Genomic DNA, 20,909 nt, shown 5'->3' on the forward strand with positions numbered 1-20,909 from the left:
TGTACGTGATTGTGGGAGTTGTGTTTGCTAATTCTAGCATATGACGTGTCTGATCTCGACGTAGACGGCGTCGCACGCGCTGGGTGTCGTTCGGGCCCTCGTACTCGCATGTGTTTATCTGAGTATGGGTTACGTTTGTAAAACATGCGGTCAGTAACCGCTCACGGCGTGCCCCTGACTGCCGGAGGATGTGCTTGGGTGTCGGGTGTCGGGGTAAGCCGGCGCAAAACCGTGTTTATTCTGAAACCAAATGTTGAAGCGATTTCTCAGAAAAGAATTGCTTTCATTCGTGTGTAGCCATTGCCTATTGCGAGACGAGGTTCCCGCTGCCTTGTACGTGAAAATTTGTTTTCGTTGTGAAATTTGAACTAAACACTCGTGGCAGATGTGTGTACAATAACGGTGTGTTGAACAAAGGGTGGTTTTAAATACAAATAATGTGTGTGTTTTGGTTATTCCCAGAATCCCGGATCACTTCTCCCGCCTCTTCACACCAGTTGACAGCCACACTCGGGGAAACGAAGGTGCCGCTCTGGTCTGGTGCCTCACCGCACGTGATGGGAAAATCAACAGCGGCGTTCGCCCTGTCAACGAGGCAGTCGGTCCTACATTTCCTTTGGTTGGACAAGACGACGTAGGAAAAGAGGTGAGTGGCACCCACGCAAAGGAGCCTAAACCAATTTCGTTCGTTGTTTAAAAGAGGCTCACAACAACTTGTGCTGCAAGTTTGTCGCCAAGTGACGTGTTACAAAAGGTACTATTTGCAAGTTGTGTTTTACACGATAACGGCAAAAAACTTGGTTCCTTACCATACGTATTTGCATTTGTTGTTTTGTTGTGAGCCTTCATTGTGTCTATGTGAACCACTTATTTTGTAGGTTTCGCAAACCTTTACTGCAATTTCATTTTCTCACCATAATATCACGTTCTGCTTTTCAGATACCGTTTTTCATGGTGCTCACGCTGAACAGGAGCGACAACCTAGCAAGCCACAAGTCTGATGCCTCCAGCCGTCACCATTTTTTTATTTATTCTTAATCATACGGAATAAAGATTGAAACATGATGCCTATTTCTGCAGTTTATTTTGCACTATATGGCGCTATGCACACCAGTCACACATTTTGGTTGGCTATACTCATAGAAGCATGTAAATGAGGAATACCCAAACTTCTTAATTGGAAATCAAAGACCATCTTTTCGCGCTTTCTATACATAGCTTTCACGTGACGTCACATCCGCGCGCTTGCTGCCGCGGCCGCCATCTTTGCGAACCGCTTGTCGCTTGTCTGACGCGCGCGCGCTGCGAGGATCCGTCGAGCAGTGGTTTTCTCTGTCGTGACAGGCTTTTTACTCGCACATGCCAGCATTTCCGACTGCACAGCCCTTTTGCGGGGGCTACTTCTCGCAGTTGATTGGATCTGCGCGTGTACGGTACAAAGAAAAGATTGAACTGTGCGAGAACGTCGATCCCTACACACTCCGTCTGGGAACGGACACAAGTGCCGACGCCAGCCTGTTGCCGAGTGTCGCTCACGGTGACATCGTCACCTACTTGGTATTCTCCACCAGCTTTGTGACTCTGGAGCAGATGAAGGCCTACAAAGCGCTGGAGTCCCACAATTATTTCACGAGTGGTTGGGTCAAGAGTTTGTCAGCGAAGAGGCTCGGAGAAGACAAAGTGCTCCTACTTGGAGAGGTAAGCGCAGAGATTTTTTGTTATTTTCACGTGTCTCTCAACTGGTTTTACATAGTTTCAAAGCATCCGCCGCGGTGTCTCGCTGGTTATGACGCTCGGCTGCTGAGCCCGAGGGCACGGGATCAATTTTGTAGACGAAACTCGGGAAAGCGCCTATGCGATATCAGTGCACGTTAGAACCGCGGTGGTATCGAGCCCTTTACTACGTAGCCCATGTGTTGCTTGTTGAACACCAGATCGCACTATTAGTTTGAATTTGTTAGTGTTTTACGACAATCACTAGGTGTTTTTTAAAGCTTTCTGGTTGCTACAAAAGAGTTTGCAAAACAGCGAGGTAGTTTAGTGGTGCTGTGAAAAAGGACTGCTGTTTATGAGAAAAGTGTGCATACTGCATGAGAAAATGGACACATTAAATTTGGAAACCAAGCACTAGTGAGTCAGGTAATAGTGAAAACCTTCTTTATGAGTAGTGATAGAAATGTGTAATTCTTTTTATGCTCATTTTGCAGGTGAACCACTCTCAAAGGTTGGGAGAGTGCCCTCTAAAGGTGTGGGTGCTGTGCAAGCAGAGCGGCGCCGTAGTGACTGGACACTGTACCTGCATGGCAGGGACTGGGGAGACATGCTCACATGTTGGTGCCTGCCTGTTCGCCATTGAAACAGGTGCCCGGCTCAACCAGTCGACTACCTGCACTCAGAAGGAGAATGCCTGGCTGCCGGCTTATGTTGAGAAGGTGAAGTACAAAAGACTTAAAGACATAGACTTCAGTTCCTCGAAAGAAAAGAAGCGTCGCCTCGATGCAACAAGCAGTGGATCAAAAGAAACCAAAGTGCCAAAGCAACGAAAAGGCATTTCAGCCCCATCACCGACTGAGCTCAAGGAGCTTTATGCGGCATTCAACACTACAGGTGTTGTACCTGCTATATTTTCCCTGCTGCCCGACTATTGTGAACGCTTTCAAGAACCCGTTCAAAGAACAGTTGCTCACCTGAGAGACCTCTACTCAGATACTCATGCAGCAGATGATCTGGAAACTCTTGTCGCAAAAGCTGACACTTTTATGTCAACATTCATCGTCAGTGAAGAAACCGTCAAGTCTGTGGAAGCTCGCACAAAAGACCAAAGCAGGTCAAGGGATTGGTTTTTACACCGGGCTGGTCGTGTGACTGCTTCTGTGATGAAAAATGTATGTTGCACAAGTGTTCTCAAGCCCAGCATATCACTTTTGAAAGGGATATGCTACCCTGAAAAGCGCTCGGTGAAGACACCTGCTGTTACATGGGGACTGACACATGAGCAAGATGCCTTTAAAGCATTTCAAGACAGCCAGCAAGACAAGCACCAAGGCTTCCGTTGCGTGAAGGCTGGTCTGCACTTGAGTGCTGATTATCCTTTTGTTGGCGCCACACCAGATGCTCTCGTCTGCTGCAGTTGCTGTGGCAAGGGCGTAGTTGAATTTAAATGCCCATACTTGCTACGGAATGCTGAAGAACTAACAGAGCTCTCGGCTCCCAACTCGTGCCTCTGCACCGTCAATGGCGTCATGCAGCTGCGAAGGCAGCATGCTTATTATTTTCAGATTCAAACTCAAATGGCAGTGTGCCAAGTTGACTTCTGCTACTTTGTTGTTTGGACTCCTAATGTTTTATTCGTAGAAAAAATCTTGAAAGATGACGAGTTTTGCACCAGCATGATGGCTACTGCCAAAGAATTCTTTGTGAAAGCTATCCTACCCGAGCTGTTGAGCCACTATTTTACTAGGCAACTCAAATATCCAGATCAGACGGCCAGTGAGGATGCGTACTGCTTCTGCCGAGGGCCAGAGACTGGCAAAATGATCGCCTGTGACAGCAGCTCCTGTCAGTACAAGTGGTTTCATTTTTCATGCGTTGCTCTGAAAAAAGCGCCAAAATCTAAGCATTGGTTTTGCCCTGAATGTAAAGGCGCTAAGGAGAATGCTTGAAGGGATACCGACAAGACAGTGTCCAAAATAAAGTGTTTTGAAAGCACATGCTGTTTCATTCTCATTTCTAGTGGTTTTATGCAAAAACTTCAGTATTATTAAAGAGTTGCACGCTTAGCGATTCTCAAAGCATGAAGAGCTGCTGTACTGTGAATAATAAATACCTTGCTGGCTTTGACAGGAGCTGGAACAAATAGCTTTGCCAGTTCTGAATTTTATGACTTATAAGTTCTTTTTATACGTCAAAGCTGCCACGTCATCAGACCTTGGTTCACAATTCAAAGCCTCTAGTAGTCCCCACAATAGTACACTTGGCCCAACGCTTCTTCAATGTCGTACAGTTTATACAGGTGTGACACAAAATGCAAACATCACAGAAGTTGCATCAGTGTCGTGGGAATTGAACTAACAAAAGAGTTGTTTTCATATCTTTTATTGGAAAAGAATTAGAGTGTCAGCAAAACAAAAATTTCACCAAAAGTCAATCGCAACTCTGAACCACTCAGTTGCAAGCATGTCAGTGCAAGTTTCCTGTGCTGCAAAGCATTCAGGGGGTGCAAAGCAGTGAAACCATTGGTCTCCTCCTCGCTACATGCATAAGTGACGGTCAAAATACAAAACTTCTTTCATTAATGAAGCTTGCCATTTTGTATTAAATGTATGGATTGCCAAGATGCTTTCCCTACTTGTGTCACTTATTCCAGGTATACATATGTTAAGACAAACTGACAAAAGTATCATACATTGTGTCCAACCGTGGTAACACTGGATACACCCCAAAGGTACTTGCAGCAGATGGTTCTTGGTGTCAGTCATCCTCAACTGTTGCTACATTTTCCTCACTACCATTCTTCACTGTTGCAACTATTGAGGGACACAAGTTGCAGAGGGCGCAGCACACTGTCACAATCTTGTCAAGCGGTGTCAGTTCATCCCCCTCACGACAAGAAACATAGTTAATCGGCACGGTAGACTTCAAAAACACAAACTTATTTCTGATCAGGCCAATAACACGCTCCACGTGAATCCTAACATTTGCAAGCTTCCTTGTTTTTTCCACGTCTTCAGGAGACAGCTGCTTTTTCCCTTTTGTGTATGCTGGGACATGGAGACGCGCACAATAAAATCCAACACTGTCCTCTATGTTGAACCCCCTATCTGCGAGGACAACATCACCAGGAACCAAGTTGTCCAATAAGCCACAGTGTTCTGTAATGTGCTTATCACTGACGCGGCCTCCCCAACCTTCTGAAATGTATGTTACTACACCCTGTGGCGCAATTGCAATGAGAAACTTTGCAGTGTTGCTTCCTTTATACGTAGACCACGTTTCACATCTAGAAAGTAGAGATGACGGCCTTTCAATTTTAATTTCGAAGCAATCAATAATGACGGAAACTTTAGACCCAAATGAATCAAAAAAAGCTTGTGGCATAGTACGCTGCAGTGCCTCGCGCCCTGGCCAAGCTATCTGCGATTTAAGCCGACAATATGCACCGTGCAGCCATTTGTCAAAAATCCTCGATACTGTTGCTTCAGAAATGTTGAAGCGAAATGCAAGGTCGGTGTTGTGAAGGTTCACCTTGATTTTCATCATGAAGAGGATGAATTCCTGGAATTTTGACAGGCTGTTGTTGATGTTGTGGGATACATCACTCTCCACAACTTTAAAGACAGCTGAGAGAACAGTGAAGTTTGCCATCCCTGTGTAGAACATGACTTTTCTGTCACAACTCCTTAGTGACTTTTCCGACATCTCAAGCTCCTCTTTCTCGACACGGGCGGCATAGAGGTGTTCATTCAGTGAAATGCACTGTTTCTCCAGTAGCTGAATGTCCTCCATGGTCATCTCTGTCTGCACTGTAACACCTGTAATGAAAAAATGCCGGAGATTTTAAAGTAATAATAACATCTGGGGTTTAACGACCCAAAACCACGATATGATTATGAGAGATGCCGTGGTGGACGGCTCCGGAAATTTCGACCACCTGGGGTTCTTTAACGTGCACCTAAATCTAAGTACACGGGCTTCAACATTTTCGCCTCCATCGAAAATGCAGCCGCCGCGGCCGGGATTCGATCCCGCGACCTCCAGGTCGAGATTTGAAAGTGACGCGATAATTTTGGCTCTCCACAGAAATGCTTCACAAAGCGCTTGCAAGGCATTCGCCTACAGGCCGGAAACGGCCTCGAACTTCACTAGGCGAAGCAAAAGTGTTAACTTACCTGTATCACTTTCGTCAGCGTCGGTTTCTCCAGTCGGGTGCGGCGAGAGTGGCCGATCGGCACACTGCTGGATCCCTAACGCTGCCGCGTCGGCCTCGGCACGCCGTTTCTGTGCTTCGGCTTCCCGCTTTTTGGCGTCCGCCTGCCGCTTTACGGCGCGTCGTTTTTCGAGGCGTCTGTGTCGTGAGGGGTCCGTGTTCTTGGCACTGTAGCCGAGGAGAAGCGACGGAGCCCAGTCAGGGTCCGTCTCGTCGAACAGTTTAGCTGGCTTTCCTACGAATGCAAAATGAAAAAAGTTACAAAACTAACATTTTTCGTTACATACCGCCTTTATCGCGCTGTGTAAGTCGAAAGCAATTCTTTACCTGTAATGAAGTGCACGCCGCAGACTCGCAGGTTGGGGTTCTCGATGTCTAAGTCAGCACGTTTAATGCGCGCCAGCCATAAACTGCGCCGCTTCGTGCTCAACGCTTTCGAGCGCTCGCACTGGTTCTCCACGGTCTTCGGTATCGAAAAGAAGTGGCCGTTAGTTGATCGTTTTCTCCCGCGGTTGTCACTGCGGTTGGAACAACCAAATATCGCGCACATGACCATGGTGACAACACCAACTACACGGATTGCTTGCAACGACCGTGGGATGAGCGGTTCATATGGTTCATATGCATGGCGGACACATATCCCAGCATTCCCATCACTGACGTCAGTGCAAGCTATGTATATAACTTTGCTGGAAAATATGTGTTGTTTTGACGAGTTTTATTAAAATAATGCTAAAACCGAACTATTACTTTTTTGCAGTCGCTGGGCAGAACGGCAAGTATTATTGGACTTGCTTTAAATGAATACTCCACTATTTTCAACAGTAGTCGCGCAAAAGTAGAGCAAAGGTCAAATGAGTAGCTTAAAATGCTCGTGGAGTCGCTTGACGCTTCGGTGTGGGTCACGTGACCCCCGTAAGAGTCGTCCGACTCTTTATAAGTGGTAACGTGATCCTTCGGATGAGAGTCTTTCCACTCTTCCTAGAGGGTCCGGAGACTCTCCTAGAGCGAGCCGACCCTGACCCACCAAGAGAGTCACCGTGACTATTTAAAGAGAGTCCTATACGTGGCAAGTCAGAACTCTCCGAAAAGAGTCACGCATACTCTTTTTTTTCTTAGAGTGCAAGTCTCGACTGTCACACACAGGCATACAATATATATATATATATATATATATATATATATATATATATATATATATGTATATATATATATATATATATACGCAATAGCTGATGTTGCTTGTTAAGTAGGAATGGTTGGATGGACGGTTTCGGCCGAGCGCAGCTTTTCACAAGACAAAAAAAAAAGATTACATTACTTATCTTTCTCCCTCTCTGCCTTTCTCTCGATAGATAGATAGATAGATAGATAGATAGATAGATAGATAGATAGATAGATAGATAGATAGATAGATAGATAGATAGATAGATAGATAGATAGATAGATAGATAGATAGATAGATAGATAGATAGATAGATAGATAGATAGATAGATAGATAGATAGATAGATAGATAGATAGATAGATAGATAGATAGATAGATAGATAGATAGATAGATAGATAGATAGATAGATCCCTAATGTCTTACGGCCAAGAAGACACATTAGAGCCTACCGAGTTTCAGAGCCGACGCGTTCGATGAAAACATATCCGCTGTGATGCTTTTCGGAGACACTCCCAGAGCGTCCAAGGCTTGAACCTTCATCGTAGCCCTGAGGCCGCAAAAAAGAAATAAGAAATTCATTCAAGGGTACTTCAAGGTGACTCGTGTCTGCAAATCGCTCTGAACCTGTTATCACAAATTTATTTGAGGGAGAACTTACGCTCCTGAATTAATTAGAAGCGTTGCAGATACTTGCGTAGCCCCCGCCCCTTCTCCCGCTTTTTTATACTATATACAACGTTCCTAGTGGCTAGGTCTCGTCAATTTCCTTAGTGAACTACGGAGAATGCATGGTTTTTACTATACTTGTATAATACTAGGGTCAGGTAATAGCCAATGTCAACGCGAGGTTCCAAGTGTGTGGGCTTTGACGCGCTCCAAACTGTTTTGCCACAATGAGGAATTTATCCCGCTTATTTGCAAGAACTGCGAAACGAGCCAACCCACGGTTTAACGAGAATTGGTAAAAACTCGTTAACAACAGTGTACGCGCGCGAAGTTAGAATCAAGTTTCTTTTAGTGAAACCACGTACAAACTATCATTACAATGAGGTATACCACTCTCAATCATCGTCAAATTGCACCGTATTGCCTAATCTGCCATCTACTTACATATCCCGCAGACACTATGTAGCCCGGATGGTAAAAACAACAACAACAACAACTAAAGTCTGATGTTTTACTCGCCGAATCCACGACATGCATTGCGCAGGGTTTTTGATCAGGTGTGGCCAAGTTTGACCACAGAGACCCCCCCCCCCTTCGTTGGTCGAAACCGAAGGAAACCATGCTCCGCAACGGATGCAAAAAAAAAAAAAAATGCTGAGCCATAATCGTGCACATTAAAAAATGAGGTAAAGTTCCAACCAAATAAAGGTATCGGGCAGAACTTACGCCGCCCAGCCCCCCTTTAGGTGGGCGGCCGCCCCCCAGCTCCCCGCCCCCCTGCCCCGAGCGCGCGCCTATACGATGGTATGAGTTTGCGCGTTAACAGGGTATTCGTTTGGAACTGGTCGGTACACCGTAATAAAGTACAAAAAAACACGACACGGGTGAGGAAAGGAGCACAGCACACATCGCCATTCTGCGATCCCTTCCTCGTGCCCTGTCGCACCATTTTATATCTTTCCTATGAGGCGCGTGATAGAAAGAAGGCAATGAAATAATTTTGACCACCTGGGATTGTTCAACGCGCAACTAAATGTAAGTTTAAACATGCATTTCGTATCCATCGAAATAGGGCCATAGTGGCCGGAAATCGAACCCACGTCCCCGAGCTTAGAATCGTAACGCATTAGCCGCTAAGCAATACCACCGCAGATACTGCTCATCGCTCCAGAACGATTCAAAAATGAAACCGTGCGTGACCCTCTATAGCACGCACAGCGGCGGGTGTCGTCGTAGCCATGCCGTGTATATGACCGCGAAATGGGACTCACTTTTTGTATATTACGGCCATGAGACCGCCGCCGATTCCGGTGAGATGCGGGGCGGTGACCCCCATGCACAGCAACGTGGCGATGGCGGCGTCCCCTATTGCGCCGCCCTTGCCGAAGATCTCTCTGCGGAGAACGGACGAGAAAGAAAACCCGGCTGGTTCGGTTAGAGCAGCATCGACTACCGTGCTTCAAAGTTATAGAAATTCTACGACGAACGACACCTACTGCAATCGTCGGGCCTGAGGAGCGTAGGAATATTTATTAAGGTTAAATCCTTAAGGGCCCCTAGACCACCTACGGTACGTTTTTGAAAATTTCAAGGAGACATGCGCATCGAGTTCAGAATGCCGTTACGACCAACAATGCCAAACGCGGCAACGCTACGAGCAGCTAGCTGGTGCGCCACAAAATTTAAAAACAACACCGTGCTCCTCTTCGAGTCTTTTGGTTACTCCAGCGTTGGTCGTGACGTCAGACCCCGCACCTTCTCATGTGAGCAGTAGTCAGAACCTGTTTGTCTGCAGCAGATATACGTGTGCTCCCTGCTCTTCCTCCTCAACAACGTTACTAGTTGGGCGAGTTGGAACATGTCATTCAAAATGGTATTGAGCGCAAGCACTAGACAAAAAACGAGCTCTGACTCCTCGCACGGCGCGAAGGAGCAATCTGCGAGGAGGAGAGACGAACCGACCAAATGAACGCACCGTAGGAAAGAGCGAAACGAGATAGGGCCGCGTTTCGATCATCAAACGCGTGTAACCCCGCTATTACGGCACCATTTCGAAAAATTCTCACGGCTACGTGTTCGTTGTAGACTCGCGCACAACTACAACACCACAACTAAATTTCGACCTTTGGGTGGTTGAGGGGCCCTTTAAGTGTCTAGTTGAACGGACCCTTGAGCGAAACACGGCAGGTGAATGCAGCGGTACAAAATCCACGTGCCCTACGTCACTGAGGTCATTTCGTGACGTCGCAACGTGACATCACGTCGTAATAACGTCACAGATCGCAGACACCTGTAACGTCAATGTGACGTCACGTTATGACGTCATCACATGACGTCATCTCTTTGTCAAAAATGGGCCGATCCCATAGCCAGTGCAAGCAATGGTGCAAACAGCGTGAGGTGCCCAAAGCTTCAGTGGAAGGGGGAGAACATTGGAATCGACTGAGAGCTTCTAAGTTAAAGGGGCCCTGCAACACTTTTCCGAGTAACAATCGAATTGCTTAATTAAAAGAGTTTACTGCTTCACCGATCGACTACCACAAAAATTCTTAGAACCCATCAAGTAAGATCGGAGTTACAGGGACTTGTCGCACGTATTAAACGCTTTCTCTCTCCTTTCGTACCAGCGAGCGCTCTGAAAGCCACGCAAGGGGGGATGACAAGGGGGCTACGCCTGTTTTTCAGCACGCGTCATGACCTTGAGCACTTTTTTTCCTTCGAACGCGCGGCTTACTTTCAGTGTGATCGCGAGCAAGCGCGCGGGCACGTGGCGGCATTCCGCGGCGGCAGTGGTAACTATGCAGGCTATGATGCTCAAATCAGCCAATGGCCACGGACCTTTGGCTTATGGCGCCGTCATTTGGGTTTATCATTTATGGCATCATTTGCCGAGAGAAGAGGGAACGATTTCTAGCTGACTTTGAGAATTAATTGTTAATTTCAGGCCGCGCGCTGCGCTAGAATGTTTGGCTCGCGTGTTCTCAGAGCCGCCAACTACCGATCGGCAGCGTTTTCTGACCATACTGAAAAAACCTGGCTGATCCCTCTGTCATAGGAAACAGTATAAGATGAAAGTGAAACGTATCTTCACAGGCGTAGTTGAGCATTTGTTGTGCATTCTTTCGCCCCAAGGGCGAAGGAATGAATGCTACAGCAACAAATTGTAATACCACGCGAAGAATGGCAAGCAGCTTGAAACTTCCAACGCGCTGCTTAAGCAGAAAAGACGCACGGAACAAACATACACAGGATGAGAGCGAACTGTCACATTTGTAACTTATTTTTGCGTGAGCACCGCGCTCCTTTCGCAAAAGCGGCCGCTGTAGTGAGCCAAGTGACCTTTGTGCTCTCAACGCAAGACGTATAGGAACCACCGCGATCACAGATAAGCGCACGCACAAGCGACCACGCCCTGTAGACGCGGGCGCTCGTCGCAGCGGCGACGACCTTTACAGCGCGCTTAACGCAGCGTAGAGTTACTGCATATGCTACATTTAGGTAGCAGAGTTCCGCATCTGTCTTCCAAACGCCGCTAGCAACCATGCGTTGCGGAGAAGCTGACGCTGGGGCCAAGTTTTGTATTTCTCGATGGCGCCGCTGCAGCGAACTGGATTGACACTAGTCATTCACATTAAAATAAATCACTGGTCTTCGACACGCCAAACATGTCGACCGGTGACCCGGTAGGCATGTCGCCTGCAAAAACGGATTGAGTCTTCGCGACATAGCCATGGTTGCTAGGCAGACCTATGCGCAACTCTGCTACCCAAAGGTAGCATATATAGTGACTCTAACGCAGCGCTCCTCTATCGTCTTTCGACGACATTTGCAGCGAAGCACGCAGATACGCGGCCAATTTTATTTTGTTTTGTTTTGCTTACATAATAAAGATTTTTTTCTCTCTCTCGCTAGGTAGAGAGAAGACACGACGCACGTAGCGTTTCTCTTCGCGTTTGCTGACGCTTTGAAGCAGTGCATTTCGAGTATCAATGTTTAATATGTGCTTGATGATGCCATATTTGCGCGGGATTCACCATATGCGGTTTAAGAACTCCAGCTACCGCAAGGGTTAAACCCTGTTCATTGGCGTTAGATCGATGGTACGGAGATGTGCCACTAGGCGTCAACGTGAGTGCGTCTTCATCAAGCGGTGCAATATCTGCAAAACAGCAGTGCACATTGAACAAGCTCTCATATGCAAGTGCACTATAAACAATCAACTACTGCTGTGAAGACACGTTTCACGTTCGTGTTATATCGATTCCTATGACAGAGGGATCAGCGATCGTTTTTTTTTATCTCTTAAAGGTTCCATCTTCCACTGTACTTCTATCTTACTTGGACATACAAACCCCCACAAGTACTACATGTATACATAGAAGGATCGGACCCCAACCCCACGGGCGTAGCCAGAAATTTTTTTCGAGGGGGGGGGGGGGGGGGTTCAACCATACTTTATATATGTTCGTGCGTGCGTTTGTACGTGTGCGTGTATATATACGCAAGCTAAATTGAAAATTTCCGGGGGGGGGGGGGTTGAAACCCCCAACCTCCCCGCTTGACTACCCCCCTGCCCAACCCCCCTACTTGAAATAAAATCCTGCCTTACGCCTCTGGTCTCTTGAAGTACAGAGATGTGACTTCTATGAAAGGCAATTGTTTTATTGCGATTACAATTATATGGACAGTCTCGGCTGGTTTTTGTCCGTCCCCGTGGCCGCCGTCATGTACCGTATATATATATATATATATATATATATATATAAAAGCCCTAAAGAAAGATAATTCAGAAGAATGCTTTTGAAGCGCGGAATCGAACCAGGTACCTCTCGCTCCGCAGCGCGTGGCGCTAACCACTACGCTACGAAACGCAGATCCTCCATGTAGCTAACGGCGAGCGTTATATACACACCCTTTACCGCGCTGGACGGACTCAGAGACGGCAGGCGCTTATAAGCGCTTCTTCATTACCAGCGAGATGGCGCGAGGAGCGGCACGGGCACGGGCGTGGGGGGTTGTATGTCTTGTGCTTACCCCGCGATGTCCGCGCTGAAGTCACAGAGCGTACGAAGATAACTTCGCTCGCTGCAGCGGCCGCGTTTGCGAAAGGAGCGCGCTGTTCAAACAGAAATAAGTAACAACTGCGACATTTAGTTCGCGCACGTCCTGTGTGTACCTGTTCGTTCGTTTCGTGCGTCCTGCTTTATGTTCCAGCAGTGTTCCTAAAGTATCGAGCTGTGACGCATGATAGCTCGCGCTCGTCCTGTGTGCGTTCTTTTCGTGCGTCCTTTGGGCTCGAGCGACGCGTTGGCAATTTCGAGCTGCTTTCTGTTCTTCGCGTTACATTCCAATTTGTTGCTATCGCATTCATTGCTTCGCCGTTGCGGCGAAACTGTGACTTTTTAAAATTCATCCTGCATGGTCGAACTCCCACCTGTGTGCGAAATACGAGTGAGAAAGAGCCAGGTGTGGGTTTAGCCGAAACAACCGCACATTGAGATAGCCAGGAATGGGGGAAGGGGGGGTTCAATTCCGCCCCCCCCCTCCCTCCCTAGAACAAAATTTCTGACTGTACGCCCGCGCAGCCGCGACAGTTGGGTATATAGACGTGCCTCACTTGGTGACATTTGCGCAGAGCGGCGCATCGCAGACGGCGGCCCACTTCTCGAAGGTGGTATCGGGGAGCGTAGGCGTCACGACGGTGAGAAGACCGAGCAGAGACAGGATGAGGTACAAGATGATAAGGAAGGGTGTGCAGATGAGGCAGCAGACACACGCCACGGCATTTTGGCAGAGACTTGCGATGGGGCTACGTGCAGACAGAAAAAAAGAAACGTCTTGCATGAGAAAAGACCACCGCGGCGGATGTGTGCGTGCCAAAATAATGAAGTCGTTCCACGATCCATATAGCTTCGTTAGGCTTAGCCACAAAGGTTGTTGTAGCGGACGCACTTTGATCAGAATGTGCATGGTCGTGCGCAGCACTGACGTAGCCAGGGAGGAGGGTGGGAGTGTTGTGCAACACTCCCCCCCCCCCCCCAAGTTTTTCAATTTTGCAAGGTTTCCCATCCTGGGGGAGGGGGGAGGGAGGCGAAGGCTCATCGCAGCGCTCCCCTCCCTATTAAGTCAATGTATGGGGCAGACTTAGCGCCCCCCCCCTCTTAGGTGACAAAAGGGGGGGCACACCCCCCTGCCCCCCCCCCCCCCGTGCGCACGCCTACGTATCCACGCCACATACAAACACACGCACGAACATGCATATAGAGTGGTTGCGTCCCTCCATCACCCCCCCCCCCCCCTCTCAAGAAAATTTCTGTCTAAGCCACTGGTGCGCACGATTCTCATTAGGGTAGGCGAAGTCTCACTGCAGCATCTCCCTTCCCCCCCCCTCTTCCTGCTTGTTGGTTGAGTCGGAAAGAAAACAAACTTCGCAGCTGATGGATGAAAATTGAAACTGAAGCGATAACGTGCTTCTGACAACGGCCTGGCTTTGGTCCCTGGCTTTCCGGGGATAAACGTGGGAAGTAAACAGTCCTTTGGAAAGCAACAACAGTTATTCTCGGCCGCCATTATTGTCAAAAACTTGCATGGCCATAACCGTGCACTTTAAACATTGACGGGACAGATACGACTGAGTAAAAGTATGGGACAGACTTGGCGCCCCCCTCGGATGATTAGGGAAGGGCGCCCCCCTTCCCCCCCCCTCCCCCCGCCATGTGCGCACACATATGAGTATACGAACGGCGACATCACATACTTGTCGACGGAATCACCTCCTCCTCCAGAGCCGCCTGCTCCTCCACTGCTGGCCTGCCAGCCTCCCGAGCCGCCCGAGCCGCCGCCAGTGCTACCGGGAAGGGACGAGCCGTCCATGGTTTCGAGCCCTTGACCTTTTGAAAGACGCTTCTTGCTTGTTCACGTTGCCTCTCCTGATGGATGATCGGCCAAGATCAGGGCGGGATTAGAAAGAGGTTGTTAGTAGCAGTCGGGAAACGACAAGAATGTTTGGAGAAGAGTCTGAGAATCGAAACAGAAACATAAGAGAGCTAGAAATTTAGCTCTAATTTGGCTGGAAGCAGGTGGAAATAGTCGAAAGGCTCATGAAGTGCACCTGTGGCAATGTCTTGTCTTGTTTGCTCTAATCGTCATGAGTATGGCCAAATTTGCCACATTTCTGCAAAACTTTTGCCATGCAAAACTTTGTTGAGGAATCGTGAGGTGCGCGGCTCGGATCGCAGCGGGCTGCTCCCACGTTGGCACAGTCCGGCCAAGCCAGACCGCCAAATCGTGGGCCCTCTGGACAGCCCATAGCTGAGTCCCAGCATCCGGACTCTCGATAGCAGATAGCCACTTGTCTGATAGATTTGGTCCGTGCCTCGTAACGAGGGGCAATGCCAGAGAACATGGTCTATAGGCTAGCGAAGTTGTTGCAGTGCCTGCAAGACCTAGCGGGATAAGCGTCGGGATAAATCTTGCGTAATAAAGCCGGGCTGGGATACCAGCCCATCTGCAATGATCTGAGAGTCAATGCTTGCGCACTATTTAACTCTTTGTGAGAAGTAGAAAGTCTTTCCTGCCAGGATAAAAGTGCTGCGTAATTTCGTTATATGTGGTCGGTTGGTCTCTGTTCTCCACCACTGCGAGCCGGCGGGGGAGTTCTCCATGATTTTCAAGAAAGAATTTTAAATTACCTGAACGTTGGGACCTGCTGCTCCTGCTTCTGGCCGCACCTTGTTCTCGTTCGCCTAGTCAGTGTGGCTCATACCCACTGTGGGGGATTGATTATGATGATGATGATAATTATGATGCTCCTGGGATTATTGGCACCTACCCACTCAGGATGATATGCCAAGATTCGGACGGATTGGCGAAGAATTGGGTGGTTTAATAAATTGACATAATTGTTAAGAATGGAATGGAAATCCGGAATGAAAGAGGAAATCTGAGTGCGTGATACGAAACGAAAAAGAAAAAAAAGGAAATTGAGGAAACGTTTATTACAAATGAAAATAAAATTACGAACAAACTTGAAGAAACTTTATGTGTGTATATATATAGATATATATCATTACACTAGCTATCATTGTATAACGAAGCACACCACCTTACCAGTTCTCTTTGTATACATAACCTTTATATTTTAGCTAACATTGTGTGAGTAAAGAAAATCATGTTTCACCCCCTATATATAAGTGTATATCTAAAACAAAAGATAAGAGTGTCTTGTTTAGCTAGCTGGCCAGTGGTGACCTGCTTCTCCAACTAAATGACAAAATACAATTTGATAAACTAAAGAACCTCCGAACTTTTGGCGACATTCCTATTAGCGTTACACCACACCGATCCATGAACTCCGCACGCGGAGTAGTATCAGACTCAGATCTGCTTGAACTATCAGAAAGTGAACTCCTCGAAGGCTGGAAGGACCAGTACGTAACCGATGTGAAGCGAATTGTAATAAGGAGAAACAATCAGGAAATCCCAACTAAACATTTGATATTGACCTTTTCCACTAGTGAACTTCCACAGAACATAGAAACTGGATACACAAAGACAACCATCAGGCCTTACATCCCAAACCCTCGCCGATGCTTTCAGTGCCAAAGATTTGGACATGGCTCTCAGAGCTGCTGTGGTCGACCCACCTGCGCAAAATGCGGTGTCCAAGGCCATGCCTCGGACACCTGCAACGAAACCCCACACTGTGTTAACTGCGACGGCGACCACGCTGCGTATTCTCGTTCTTGTCCAAACTGGAAAAAAGAAAAAGATATCATTTCACTGAAAGTACGCGAAAACATTTCATTTAAAGAAGCACGAAGAAGGTGTTCGCCATTTTACGGTCCAACTTATGCTGATGCGGCGCGTCAGGGGGCAGCGTCGCATCGGCCACCGCCACAGCCCCGGCTCACACAAGGTGAGCCACCGGCCGTGGCGGCTGCCCCCGTGGTGGCAGCAGTTAAGTCTGCTCCACCTGCCCAGCCAGAGATCCCGGCTACTCCAGGGTCGTCGGGTCTCACGACCACGCCTCGCCAGGCGAGGTCGGAAAAACAAGCCAACAGCTCGCGTACGCGGGCGTCCAGTGCCTCACACGAGGCAATGGACACGACTTCGGTACCCCTGGTGCCGAAAGAGCGGCGTAGCTCCTTGGAGCGCGCTAAGAAAACGAAAAAGCCTATAACAGGGCCCGCCGACGGCTCTGTTACCTAAGTTCCAACTTTCTGTCTGAACAACAACTAATTCCCGTTCGTACACACAGCACTACTTAACATCCAATATGGAAGCACAAATTCTGCAATGGAACGTCAGAGGACTCCTCAGAAACCTCGACGATATCCAAGAACTTTTACATAAACATTCACCAAAAGTGCTGTGTGTACAAGAAACACACTTAAAAACCAAACGCACCAACTTTCTACGCAGTTATATTATTTTCCGGAAGGACCGGGATGACGCTGTGGCGTCATCCGGTGGTGTAGCGGTTGTCGTTAATCAAGGAATTGCATGTACACACTTACCTCTCCAAACGTCCCTTGAGGCAGTGGCTGTTCGAGCGGTTCTTATGAACAAACTCGTCACCATTTGCTCTCTTTACATACCCCCACAGTACCAACTGCAAAAACATCAAATTCAATCTTTAATAGATGAACTCCCAGAACCATATCTCGTCCTTCGGGACTTTAATGCACATAGCAGTCTGTGGGGTGATTCTCGCTGCGATGCACGAGGTCGTCTGATCGAACAATTCCTTTTCTCTTCCGGTGCGTGTCTATTGAATCGGAAAGAGCCAACATATTATAGCCTAGCGAACAAATCCTACTCGTCCATAGACCTCAGCATTACATCTCCATCCCTTCTTCCCCTGCTTAATTGGAAAGTTATCGGGAATCCTTATGGAAGCGACCATTTTCCAATAGTTCTAAGCACACCAACAGAAAATGACTTTCATCCACAAACTCCTAAATGGCAGATTGAAAGGGCCGATTGGAAACAGTTTAAGAAAATTACACTTTTAAGCTGGTCGGAGATGTGTGATTTAAGCATAGATGCAGCCGTAGACTACTTTACAGCTTTTTTGATTAACGCTGCCACCAAATGCATCCCTCAAACAAATGGACTGTCTGGCAAACGACGTGTCCCATGGTGGAACACCGAATGTCGAAATGCGCGAAAAAGGCAAAACAAAGCGTGGAGGTTACTTCGGGACTCACCGACAGCGGAAAATCTTACAAATTTTAAGAACGTAAAGTCACAAGGCAGGAGAACGCGCCGACAGGCAAGAAGGGAGAGTTGGGTTAAGTTTTTATCGGGCATCAACTCATATACACAGGAGGCTAAAGTCTGGAACAGGGTTAGTAGGGTAGCAGGACGACCAACACATTCACTCCCTCTAGTAAATACACAAGGCGACAGCTTGGAAGACCAGGCGAACTTCCTAGGTGCACACTTCGAAGAGGTGTCCAGCTCGTCGCAATACTCCGAGGCTTTCCAGAGGTACAGCACGAGAATAGAAAAACAGAAATTAGAACGCAAATGCACAAAATACGAAGCCTACAACCAACCTTTTTCCTTAGCTGAGCTTCAGACATCGCTAGACTGCTGTAATAATTCCGCCCCAGGTTCTGACCGGGTATTATATGAAATGTTGAAACAGCTACCTTCTGAAACACAAGAAACACTGCTCTCTCTTTACAATGTCATATGGTCTTCCGGCGAGATACCTAGTTCCTGGAAAGAGGCTATAGTGATCCCTGTTTTGAAACAGGGCAAGGATCCAACCGCTGTTACTAGCTACAGGCCTATCGCGCTAACGAGTTGCCTGTGCAAACTCTTCGAAAAAATGATAAACTGCAGGCTAATTCATTTCCTCGAAACAAACAAGTTACTTGACCCGTACCAGTGCGGATTTCGAGAGGGGCGATCTACAACCGACCACTTAATACGGATTGAAGCACAAATTCGTGAAGCATTTGTCCATCGGCAATTTCTTCTCTCGGTATTCCTGGACATGAAAAAAGCCTACGATACAACATGGCGGTTCGGAATACTGAGAGACCTGTCCCATTTAGGTGTACGAGGTAAAATGTTGGACATAATAGAGAGTTACCTTACGGATCGTACATTCCGTGTCCGAGTGGGAAACATTCTTTCACGACCGTTTGTTCAAGAAACTGGGGTGCCACAAGGTGGTGTCCTCAGCTGCACACTTTTTTGTAAAAATGAATTCGCTGCATCTATGCATCCCACGCAATATGTTTTATTGCGCATACGTTGATGATGTGCAGATCGGATATAAGTCGTGCAACCTTGCATTGTGTGAGCGGCAGGTACAGCTTGGGTTGAACAAGGTAACCAAGTGGGCAGACGAGAACGGGTTCAGCCTTAACCCACAAAAAAGCACATGCGTATTATTCTCCAGAAAGAGAGGCCTTCATCCCGATCCTGACATTGAACTGGGTGGCCACCGTCTGTCTCTAAAGACGGAGCATAAATTCCTTGGCCTCATTTTCGACACGAAGTTAACATTCATATCACACATCAAGTACATAAAAAACAAGTGTATAAAAACTATGAATATCATCAAAGTGTTGACACGCACTACGTGGGGTAGTGACAAGAAGTGCCTGATGAACCTTTATAAAAGCCTCATACGCACGCGCCTAGATTACGGGGCAATAATCTACCAGTCCGCGACACCAAGCGCCTTGAAAATGCTGGACCCTGTCCACCATTTAGGTATTCGTCTTTCTACGGGTGCTTTTCGCACGAGCCCCGTAGAAGGCCTCTACGTCGAATCAAACGAGTGGACGCTTCATCTACAGAGATCCTATCATTTGTATATTTTCTCAAAGTGAATGCAAACAAGGAACACCCCTCACACGCCACAATCAATGATTTGTCCACGTCTGCCTTTTTTTCACAACCGTCCTTCGGTGCGAGAGCCACTCACTTCGTGTGAGAGGCTTGGCAGAGGAAATGAGTGTTCCACTTCTTGAACACAGTCTAATGGCCCCCGCTGCTCGTCTCCCGCCATAGCAGTGGCAGCTTATAGACTGCGATATATCTTTCGTGGAAGTTACAAAACACGCACCTATTGCACATATCCGTACATACTTCCTCGAACTACTGCACAAATACACTTGTCCAGAATTCTTTACAGACGCCTCAAAGTCCAGTACTTCTGTGTCTTACGCAGCTATTGGTCCATCCTTTTCCAATGCCGGCATACTACACCCGAATACAAGCATCTTCACAGCAGAGGCCTACGCCATACTTGCGGCTGTCAAACACATCAAAGAATTAAAACTAGAAAGTGCTGTGATATACACTGATTCTCTAAGTGTAGTAAAAGCCCTGAGATCTCTCAAAAAGCATAAAAACCCTGTTCTTGTGTCACTCTATTCACTCCTGTGTACGGTCCACACACTCAAACAGCATGTCGTGGTGTGCTGGGTGCCAGGGCACCGAGAGATACAAGGAAACGTATTGGCGGATCAGCTAGCTGCATCCGCCCACGAAAATGCTGCCGCCAATGCACTCATTTCCGTTCCTGCCCTTGACCTAAAACCCCTCCTTAAAAGAAAGCTCAGGGCTCATTGGCAGAGCACATGGGATAGACAAACACATAACAAACTACACGTTATCAAGCCTCATCTTGGTAACTGGCCACCAGTGTCAAAGTCACGCCACACAGAAGTAATACTCACAAGGCTAAGAACAGGACACACATACAGTACACACTCACACCTTCTCTCTGGCGGCGACCCACCATTGTGTGATCGATGTGGTGAAGCACTTAGCGTGCTTCACATTCTAATCCAGTGTAATGATCTAGACACGCTTAGAAAACAACATTTTATATTACCCTACCGACAACAATTACCATTTCACCCATCAATGTTAATCGGTAGGGAACCTGTTTTTAAACATCAGTCACTTTTCGCGTTTTTAAAAGATGTGCATGACTTTCACGTTATCTACCCAGTCATTCCGTAGCACGGCCTCCTAACAGAGGCTGCTGCTGCGGTAGTTACACTTAAAGTAAGCACCTGCCTCGCAGCCCTTGGTCTCAAGGGCGCTGACGAGGCATTTGTGCTCGTGCCATATACCCTTAGTTTTATTATTACAACAACCCGACATTCATTCTCA

General features: G+C 47.5%; 2 protein-coding genes across 2 annotated transcripts; one reads left to right on the plus strand and one right to left on the minus strand.

Annotated features, from left to right (window-relative positions):
- The first annotated feature begins 1,214 nt into the window (after positions 1–1,214).
- On the plus strand, positions 1,215–3,764 carry LOC119389702 (uncharacterized). Its single transcript, XM_037657068.1, has 2 exons — positions 1,215–1,698; positions 2,208–3,764. Exons 1-2 carry the CDS (start codon positions 1,360–1,362, stop codon positions 3,660–3,662), a joined length of 1,794 nt encoding a protein of 597 aa, XP_037512996.1. The 5' UTR covers positions 1,215–1,359; the 3' UTR covers positions 3,663–3,764.
- Positions 3,765–4,080: 316 nt separating this feature from the next.
- Positions 4,081–6,589, minus strand: LOC119389703 (uncharacterized). The gene is made up of 3 exons (XM_037657069.2): positions 6,254–6,589; positions 5,889–6,161; positions 4,081–5,531 (listed from the first exon to the last, which is right to left on the minus strand). The coding sequence occupies exons 1-3, from the start codon at positions 6,480–6,482 to the stop codon at positions 4,471–4,473; spliced, it is 1,563 nt and encodes a 520-aa protein (XP_037512997.1). The 5' UTR covers positions 6,483–6,589; the 3' UTR covers positions 4,081–4,470.
- Positions 6,590–20,909: the final 14,320 nt, after the last annotated feature.

Source organism: Rhipicephalus sanguineus, chromosome 4, assembly GCF_013339695.2.
Source record: "Rhipicephalus sanguineus isolate Rsan-2018 chromosome 4, BIME_Rsan_1.4, whole genome shotgun sequence".
Classification (NCBI taxonomy): domain Eukaryota; kingdom Metazoa; phylum Arthropoda; class Arachnida; order Ixodida; family Ixodidae; genus Rhipicephalus; species Rhipicephalus sanguineus.

Coding starts and splice junctions, on each gene's coding strand:
- LOC119389702 (XM_037657068.1), top strand. CDS start 1,360: ATGCCAGCATTTCCGACTGCACAGCCCTTTTGCGGGGGCTACTTCTCG. Junction 1,699..2,207: donor AAGTGCTCCTACTTGGAGAG/GTAAGCGCAGAG, acceptor CTCATTTTGCAG/GTGAACCACTCTCAAAGGTT.
- LOC119389703 (XM_037657069.2), bottom strand. CDS start 6,482: ATGGTCATGTGCGCGATATTTGGTTGTTCCAACCGCAGTGACAACCGC. Junction 6,162..6,253: donor CGGCGTGCACTTCATTACAG/GTAAAGAATTGC, acceptor TTGCATTCGTAG/GAAAGCCAGCTAAACTGTTC. Junction 5,532..5,888: donor CGCTGACGAAAGTGATACAG/GTAAGTTAACAC, acceptor TTTTCATTACAG/GTGTTACAGTGCAGACAGAG.